Below are 9,921 nucleotides of genomic sequence, written 5' to 3'. Positions count from 1 at the left end.
CGCTATTTACTTCCCAACAGATATCATGTCTATCTAATGCAAACGATAGTACAAGTTGATTTTTGTAAATACAGCTATAGCTTCGGATTTGACGGAAAAAACTTCGATCACTTAAATATTTGACTAGACACTCGAAGCATGGAAACATGCTTGCAAGGTCGGTACACATTTCAGGTGTCACTTTGGATTTTATAGTATCTGTATGCTTCTGTTTATTTGTGTTTTTATTTTGTTTTGTAGTTTGAACGCTTCAATTATGTATTTAGAGCCATGTGGTCACATCCATGCCATTCCCCTTAGCTGCATTGAATATTTACTAAACTACACTGAGAATCAAATAAGTCTATAAATGTTGGATTCATCACATTCAATTAATAAGCATGCAGAAGAAATTTTTCGGTCATGAGTAACTAAGTTGATAAATTAGAACAATGCTTGTTTTTGAAGTTGATACTCAGAACACCCATAAAAATCATAGTTTTGAACTAGGTACGTACAAGTTAAAAAGAACCCCGACCCTTCTGCGGTGAGTTTCAAGAAGTGAAGTAAGCATAGCTTATATGTCCAAGAAGTGTATGACAAGTGTTTTAAATTAAAGCACGTATTATATAAGTGTGTACATACATAAACAAATGTATGCATGTGTCCAAGGAGTGTCCAAAGGAGAGTCTGTGTCGATACGGTATGCATCGAGTAGGGTGACAGATTGATAATAGAAGTAACCATGCAACATAAGCCAGCAACGAGGTTTGATAGGGGGAGATGATTCCTTCAGGACTTGCGATTAAAGCATGCTTTTCGTAACAAGGGGGGTTTTACACTTCCTACCGTAATAGGTACCAGTGAAAACATATCGGTTCGGGTTGGTTATGTAACATATGGATTTGTATTGGAATCCACCTTGCTGGTGAATGGTTATTGTATGTACGAAGAGTAAACCTCATTCTATCAGTGATTTCTTTTCTTTTCTTTTCTTTTTTCCAATCAGTGGATTAACAGACCATTAATTTCATCGTCACTTCTTATCTGTCAGTGATATCTGTTCATGGGAGACATGAATTAATTGTCTATACAGTTCAGATGACATGCTTTCAGATTTAAATTTTGGCATTACTGTTGGTTTGTCTGTTATTTCTGTTGCCTTTCCAGACGACGACCTCATTGAAACGAGGTGATAAGCAACTTCAGCAATTCAAAATGGTGAACTGCTGAGAAAAAGAATTTCCACATGATAGGAGCATCGTCTCTCTTGCCTGCCGCAGGGGGGTTGCATCGTCTTATATTTACAAGTTGAGATTATACACGAAAAAAGAAGGCGGTGCTTTCGTTGATTCCAGGTCCAGAATCCTTTCTATACATCTTTAAACTGTCTGCATATACCCATCCAGTATCATCCTAAAATGAACCTATGTCACACAGAATTCTTTTTATGCGTCTATTTCTGACCTTGCTCATGTCAATTGCAACCTTTCTTGTTTTCTCACATCAATTCGAGTGTAATCTTTCAGTTTTTTTTAACTTATATACCGGAGAAACATTGTGATGCCTATAACATACATCTTTTCTTTTGAGAAATAAATGTGTTGGAGATAAATTTACAGGACATAAAACTCTGTGAATTTATATAGTTTCCAGTTAAGGTAAACTTGGACTAGAAGAGGAAACATGGAACCTAAAATAAATTTTCCTGACACACCATTAAAAGACTTTACATAGAAACTCTTTCGTCGTCTTCGGGAGGATTCGGGCAGTGCAAATACGCATTCCTGACGTTATTAACGCGAGGATCACACCTATACGTGTACCTCTTTGCACAGTACAAATAAATCAAGAACGACACCCCTCCATGAGCAAAAAGAAACCAGTAAAAGAGATCCAATCGACTCCGGTTCAGCGTGTCCCCCTCTAACCATCCTCTTCCCTCTGCACCGTGCCTTGTGACTTTGTTCACTATGTCAACTTGGAACGTACCCATCAAAGAGCCCAACCCTAGAGTGCACCAAAATAATGCGCTCGCAAAGGATTTTATTCCTCCAGAGGCCTCACTGTTAAAAAACTCCAATAAACCTGCAAATGTGGTTGCGTTGTTTATTCCGATAAAAAGGATCTGCGCTGTCAACCAGAGCACAGACATTGTAACACCGGTGCCTGGGTCTTCTAATCCTTTTTCTCCTACGATTTCCAGTCTCTTTCGCTCTACGATGGCTGCAACGCCGGTGGCTGCTGTTAATGCCACATGACCAATACCAATGCGTTGTAAGGGAGTTATACCCCTGGAGTAGCCCGTGATCCTTCTAGCGAAGGGTACAAAGAACCGATCGTAGACTACAAGGATCACCATCTGAAAAGCTGTGGGGATTACAAATAGAGTAGCAGGTGAGATGTGGATCTTCCCTACTTTGGTGTTCATAGTATTTCCTTGTTGCACTGAGAAGCTAATGAGAAGGAACAAAGGAGTGTAGTTGAGCACACAGATCAAGAATATTGGCACCATCCGAAGGAGGATCTTTGTCTCCTCCACCTGACTTGGAGTGCATAATGACCAAGCTCCAGACTTCCCTTGATCTATACAAGCTTTGTCAAGGAACCTGGCAGAACAAATATATCGTAAGTTTCTGAAATCGTACCGGATAGTTATAGTTTTCCTCGAGGTTTCATTTTCTATTTCATACCTCAAACACTTAGAATGAGAAGGCTTTTCCCTATCAAGTGCCTCTTCCTCCTCTTCCTGCTGTAATTCTTTTAGTGTTTCAGGCCTAGCGAGGTTTCTCTTTCTGAATGCTGCTACAAAAACCTTTAAAAGGAAAAGCCTAAATCCACTGAAAACAGAGTTTAAGAGAAAAAAAAATTTCAGAATGGGGTAAATATCAACTCTTTCTACCTGTAAAATTCGAGTTAGAGGGCTTCCTTTCGGTTTCTGGTTACGGTATAATGGGAAACCACTAGCTAGAACCAAGAGTCCTATGAGAAACAAAAGCGCCGAGACTCCAAAGCTATAATCCCATCCCTTATTGTTTTCAAGCCACACTATGAGAATTAGACCAGTGAAACCTCCCACAGAGATGCCAAAGGTGAACCAATTGAAGAAGCTCGACTGGAGCCGAGACTCAACTGGGTCTTTGCTATCGAACTGGTCTCCCCCAAATGATGCTAAGCATGCTTTCATGCAACCCTCTCCAACAGCAACTGTGTAGAGTCCTATGTAGAGGAGAACCAAGTTAGAGCCGCGGACTTGCTGGCAATCATTTAGTTGGCCTGATGTTTCGCAAGGCGGGGGATGGAGCGAGGGACAATATGCTTGTAGCGCCAGCAATCCATACCCCTGCAAGAGATATATGAACATATATATTAGCGTTCGTTGGAGTCAAAATAAAGTCAAGAATTTAAATAAAGTTCAGAATATGTTCTAGTTTCATATATTCACATAACTCAACATAAACATTAACAAATCAAGTACGGGATTCTACGTGTTAATATTCTATCAAGAAAAAATGTTGATAAGTGGATGGATTGAGAGGTAAAGATATTTACCAAGATCTCCAAGGGACCAAAAACAAGCATGGTTTTGAATCTACTGATGTGAGAGTCTGATAAGAATGCTCCCAACAGAGTAAAAGCATATGAGAAGCCAGCGAAATTTGTGGTCATGGTTGAAGATTTCGCAACTCCTGTGTGCATGGTGTTATGAAGGTAACTCACCAAGTTAAATGAGGTTGGGATGTAAGCAGTGGTTGTCATCGTCACCATCACTGCAAAATTAATGAACGGAGAGTTAAGTCTTCAACAAAACACATGCTCCCCATTTGCCCTAGCCTTAAATTTAAATTTAATTCATTTCTTGTGATCATCCATATTAGGCCTATTGTTATTATCAATTATGTTGCTTTAATGGAATGTAACATATAAAATTTAAAATGAGCTAAATTAAAGTATCCGAGTATAGTTTCTAACTTTCGATGCGTGTCTGTTCTCTCATACTATGCATCTTCTGTCATCAGGCCCATTTTGATCAAATACAAAATAGAGCATTTTGGCTAGGCTTGCTTTCTAACTAACGATTATTTTTCTCGTCGATTCTACATTCAGAACGAAAACAATTAAGTCAAAATAGCTGGTAGATCATAGAGAAATAGAAAACTAATCAGTAGAACACATGCAGCTCATCTGGATTATAAAACTCACATTGCGTGAAGAAAGCAGCTCTAACTCCCCCGTGCTTTTTCTTGTCAATGGGATTTCCTCTCCAATCAACAAAGCTCTGGGTTTCCATAGTGGTGTATATCACTGTATCACAGTTCTGGTCTTTTCTCAAAATTCTGTTGTTTTAGGGTTATATTGCTCATAATTTTACAAGCTGCTAGTAGTATCCATGCCTTATTTATAGAAGCTTTGACATCAAAAGTGTCTTATCTTTGAAAATGTTGATGATTAAACAATATCTCAATGATTGGCCTGCAAACCTCACATTTTCCTTATACTATATTTCTTCTGCCTGTATATGGATCTGCACAACTCCTCGTCTTCAATATCGATAGCTGGTTAGCTAATGAGCTGTGAAGACAAAATTATTTTCTTCCTACTTAATTATTTAGACAGGAAGTTTATCATGCACTGCTGACTAATCAGGACCATCAACTGGCGCAACTGGTACAAAAGGGAGTTTAATTTCTGTTTTTTCCTTAATTAAACCTCACAGTTCTCGGATTTGACTTATATACTATTATATTTTTCACACTAGGCATAAGAATACAGCCTGTCATTATTTAAAACAACAAGTGGGTTTAATAATTTTTTAACAATCATTTATATCTCCCGCATCATCTCAGACTAGCCCATTTATGAGTATCTACCAGAGACTTGTTTGAATCATTCCTTTGATTTGGATTACTTGTGTAAAGTCAAGCAACAAGTGCCCAACTAGCGCCTTAACTATTCTTAATCGGGGACAGTTCTTCTCTCCTCATTCCATATTTTGGTGAGTAGGTCCAATATCGCGGCTGGGTTTGATTTGCTCAAGTTTCTTCAGTCCCTTGCCCCTTGTGCTTTCGTTGTTGTTGCCTTGTTAATCTATGTCACCAACAAGGTCAATGTTCATGTCCACTTCTATGTGATGCTAGTTTTCCTTTCCGAAAACTTATCCATGTCCAAACTCATATTCATCTATGTCTGAGCTGAGTCGTCCACAGCTTGTGCGTGTTTTTGTACCTAAGAGGCGCCTGAAGTTGTGGGCTGATTGGTGTTTTCCTTGTTGTGCGGTATCACTGGAAGAACGTCGATCATATGCATCTTGAGTTGCACATGATGCTTTCGAGGCAACTGTTTCGTGAGAATGCTTCAAGAATGAGTTCGAGGCTGAAATTTCTTATTGGGAAGAATCACGAGCTAAGTATCGCTTTTATCATGTCCATAGCTTATGTTTATCTCTGTATTATTGTTTGTATCCTATGTAGTTTGAACCCTTCTATAATGGTATTATATCAAGAGTGTTCATGCCTGTGCTTACTAGTTATAGTAATGAAACTACGCTACGCATCACATTCGTCAACAAATGTTGGGTTCATTTCAATCTGCAATATGCAGAATAAACATGCAGAAAAAGGTGAGGGGGGGGGGGGGGGGGGGGGGGGGTTATACAGCAATACGGTTTGAAACAGGGTTATTTGTACTAGAATATAGGAGCGTGAACTCTACTGGGGTCATGTTAAATTCATGTAAGATTTGGACTCGTATTGAAATTATATCATGCTTTCCTGGAGCCTCTTCTTATTTCCCTTTCATCATCAATATTTTTTTTCATTGGATTTTTCTTTTATCCTATAAAATAAAAATTTGTCAGTAATAAACAAGATTTTACTGGTTGACAGTGTTGTTCTATTAAATGAGACAGTAGGTCCAGATGATGATCATGATGTAAAATGCAACATCACCCTCTAATACTATTAAACTAGGGGGACGGTGGGTACACCCTTTTTATTTATTTTTTATTTATTTTTTTATTTTATTTTATTTTTATTTTTATTTTATTTTTTTGAGATTCTGATGGGGTGATTCATTAACTTCTCATACACAAAAAAAGGGGGAAATCAGAGTTTAAAGCAAAAAAGATTTCTTGTTAGTGCTTCAGTAAACAAAAAATATAACAATATTGACAGATAGAAATTTAAAGATAAAACAGCATGTTATGAAAGTCGAATAGTATCGATATCTCAATTTCATGGAACAGCTGAAAAAGGTGTTCATAGATTCAGCTAGAGACTTGCTAGCTTACCCACATCATCAGAACTCGGTACATGTTGGAAAATCACAACGAACTTGATGGAAGATACAATAAGGATATCCTACCTACATAAAGTTGACATCATAGACAAATGAGTACAAGTAAATGCAGCGAAACACAAAATTAAGCTCCCTGCATATCAACATCAATGTCCTGTGGTGTCACCCAAAAGAAAAAGGGAAGCCATTAATTTTGTTTGTTACAAAAATTTGATGAAAATTTGTGTATAAAAGGCAACCTGCAGATCAGCTTAGCTACCAAATGGATAATCTGATGCCGTTCTCTTTTGAATTATGTACTCACAGCTGGTTATCAGTTCATAATTGAATGCTACTCCATGTGCCCTTCCACCAATCTGCCACTGTAGTATCTGTGAATGACCATATTCGACCTCCTCGAGTATCTCATCCACGTATATGATCCAGCACTTTAAGCTCTCAGATAAGTATCAAAGAATAAGGATCTGATGTTCTGCTCGTATAGAATATACTCCCATCCCAGTACGGAGCTTCAGCCTCCATGCCTTCAACAATTAACAGAACCTGAAAATGTCACAGGGTTTTTATGTAAGGAAACATACCCCAATTCGTTTCCCATATAAATTCATTCATAGCTTTGTTTGTTACCTTGCTAATGTAGAAAATATATAACATGAGGGGAGGAAAATAAGATCCAGGCTCAGTGTATGATACTAGTAAGTAGGATCCTGAACTTAATTAAGCAAAGAAAAAAGATATTTTAAGGTATGGCATAGGGAAAGGTGTGGAAATACTAAACAGGATAAAGTAGCTATCTCTAAGCTCTTGATAGGCCTGAAGCTAAAGAGGAGTTGACTGGTTTACACAATACTGAATTCGGATTTGGGAAGTGAATTTAGTTAAAAAAGGTCAGCTGGAAAATGAATCTAGAGTTTGAAAGGCTGGAAAAAGATGATCGTGGAACTGAGCACCTTTGTGCTAATTACAAAAAAGTAAGCATTTTCCCCCCTTGGTTGCAGTAGGTATAAGTTTGCATGTTCTGACAAGGATATCGTGAAAGATGAACTTACGTTTCAGAAGAATCTTATGGCTTCTATTGATTTGAGGGTCTTGAGGCCTCGTTGTCAAAAGAGTCATCGACACTAATGTTTTGGACAATCAGCACACTGTAAATAAGTTCTGTAGGGCAGTGCATGATATGTGTTGCTAAATTTTCTAAAGGAAAGCCATCAGCATCTCAACCAAAAGGGAGCAATATTATCACACAAGATTTTATGCCTCGGCCCTTGGTGTAAGGAAGCGATCTTTCTTAGCAATGGCATTATGCTACACGATTTCACCACTACACAATTTAAGACATGCACATAGTTTGTAATATTGCATTATATGCAAGAAAAGTACGATGCTGCTATACAAGTATATAAATGTGTAATGAAAGTGATCATCGTCATTTGTTCTGATAAACATTAGCTGAAAACATTACTGTTTCTAAAACCCATCTTCTCTTACCTGATAAAGGTCAAGCTCGACCACCGTTATCCATCTTTTCAAGGAGTTCCTGAGCTACCTTCCACCCCCCGCACTTCTTAAATGCACGTTGAATTGTATCTCTTGCATAAATTGGCAGCTGAAATCCCTTAGCAAGCATAGAGTTCAATCCATCACAAGCAGCCTCTAATCTTCCAGCTTTACAATGGCCACATACATTCTGAATCGCCATTTTTCTCTCTAGTTTCAATGACAAATCAGACCTCCCATTTTTATTCAAAAGACCGTCTACCAATTTGTAAGTATCTACATGAGGATTCCATCCTAGCTCTATCATTTCTATCAACAACCGATAAGCTAATTCCCAATTTTGAATCACACAGTAAGCATTGATCAGCATAGTGTAAGTTCCACAATTTGGCTCGCACCTTCTCTTGTTCATAATTTCAAAGTATTTTCCTGCCTCATCAACATTTCCTAACTTACAATACACACAAATGATTGAATTATATACTGAAACCTTTGGCTTCAATCCCAATATCACCATTCTTTCAAACAAATTACAAGCTTCATGTACTCTACGAACCTCACAAAGTGCTATTATCACTATAGAGTAACTGTCATGAACGCATCTCAACTTCCTATTTTCTACCACCTTCACAGTTTCAACTGCTTCATCAAATTTTCCCACCCGACAAAGCTCTGAGATAAGCCCATTCACGATATGAGCACTAGGCATCAGACCCAACTTCAAAATCGCCCAAAATGCTCTAAATGCAGGTTCAATACTAAACTTTACCCTAACATTTGGAACCAATATATCAAATGGCCTTCGCACATTAGTAACTCGAACTTTCTCAACCATCCGACTCCTGCTCGACATCTCACACAAACTCCCTACAAGAACATTAGCCGCACTTTTTGTAGGCACCAAATTACCCCGACTCATTTGATGAAAAACCTCAAATGCATTCTCCAACCTCCCAAACTTACACAACCCAATAATAATATTACTATACGAATACTCATCAGGATGCTGAATCTTTCTAAAGATCAAGAGAGCAATATCGAGATAATTCTCCGATAAATCCTTCTTACACAATACATAAAGCACATTATTGAACACTAAATTATCCGGGCAACAACCAAACTCCAATTCCATCATCTCAAACAGAGCAAGTGCATCCAATACCCTCCCTTGCCTCCCTAAAAACCTAATACAAATAGCTACCGCTCTAGTCGAAACTCTACCTTTATTAGACGAAACCGCTCTCAAAAGACATTTCACATCATCGAAAAGCTTCCTGCGGCCGAGGAAATCGGCCATGAACTCGACGACACTGTCGTCGAATCGGAATTCTAGCTGGAACCCAGCCCAAGAGAAGAACTCCAGGGTCCTGGGTCGCCCTAAAATCTTGTAATTGTTGAGGATTTCCAGTACTAGGGCTGAATTCAGCTGGGGTTTGAAGTCTTTGAGGAGAGTATCGAGATTTGAGGAAGGATTTGGGGGTTGAGAGAGTAGAGAGAGGATCAGTTGGGTGTTAGGGTTTGATGAAGATCTGGGTGGGATCGGATTGGGACTGTAAATGTGGAGAGCGTTGGCGGGGCCTTTGGTTAGGGTTTTTAGGGCTCGGTTAGGGTTAGGGTTAGGGTTTGAGGAGAATGGGGAGGATTGGAGGAGATTAATGGCGAGAGAGAGGGAGGGAAGAGGGTGGGGTTTTTGTCTTTTGAGCATTGGAGGGAGGGAGAGAGAATGGTTTTTATTCAGGTTTTTCTTACTTTGGAGGGTTATATTTCACTTTCATAACCCCAAAGTTTATCTATTTTTGCACTTTACTCCAAAAGTATTTTTTTTTCCACATTTAGAAACTCCAAATTTTCAATTTTATGTCACTTTGATACCGTGTTCCTGGATTCCCGTTAGATTTTCTGTTAATTCGTGATGATGGTTAGAACCAAGGTAAAATGGATCTAAATGTATCTCATGTTTTGGTGTGATACTAATGGTGTGATACTAATGTTGATCGGAAAATTGATTTCTTTGATGAGTCCATTACAACTTTGAACGCTTACAATAAACTCAAAAAAAATAGCCTTTTTATAAGACTTTAAATTGAAAATTATAACTTTCTCTCAAACTACACGCAATAAATGTTTATCGCCTATTGCTTGTGCGGG

At 38.4% G+C, this 9,921-nt stretch overlaps 1 protein-coding gene across 7 annotated transcripts; it reads right to left on the bottom strand.

Annotated features, from left to right (window-relative positions):
* LOC109824002 (protein NRT1/ PTR FAMILY 4.5-like) lies at nucleotides 1,508–9,490 on the bottom strand. Of its 7 annotated transcripts, none has more exons than XM_020390497.1 (7): nucleotides 7,765–9,490; nucleotides 6,269–6,819; nucleotides 3,700–3,749; nucleotides 3,532–3,587; nucleotides 2,882–3,322; nucleotides 2,673–2,794; nucleotides 1,508–2,588 (listed from the first exon to the last, which is right to left on the bottom strand). In XM_020390497.1, the coding sequence occupies exons 4-7, from the start codon at nucleotides 3,559–3,561 to the stop codon at nucleotides 1,709–1,711; spliced, it is 1,473 nt and encodes a 490-aa protein (XP_020246086.1). In that variant the 5' UTR covers nucleotides 3,562–3,587; nucleotides 3,700–3,749; nucleotides 6,269–6,819; nucleotides 7,765–9,490; the 3' UTR covers nucleotides 1,508–1,708. The 7 variants fall into 7 exon arrangements, 5 of the variants coding, with proteins under 5 accessions (XP_020246086.1, XP_020246085.1, XP_020246087.1 ...); XM_020390496.1 differs by having other exon boundaries at nucleotides 3,532–3,749; nucleotides 6,269–6,342; nucleotides 6,516–6,819; XM_020390498.1 differs by lacking the exons at nucleotides 6,269–6,819; nucleotides 7,765–9,490 and adding an exon at nucleotides 4,183–4,237.

This window comes from Asparagus officinalis, chromosome 9 (assembly GCF_001876935.1).
Source record: "Asparagus officinalis chromosome 9, Aspof.V1, whole genome shotgun sequence".
NCBI classification, from domain to species: domain Eukaryota; kingdom Viridiplantae; phylum Streptophyta; class Magnoliopsida; order Asparagales; family Asparagaceae; genus Asparagus; species Asparagus officinalis.
Note: the sequence above shows the minus strand (reverse complement) of the source record. Positions and strands in the feature narration are given on the sequence as shown.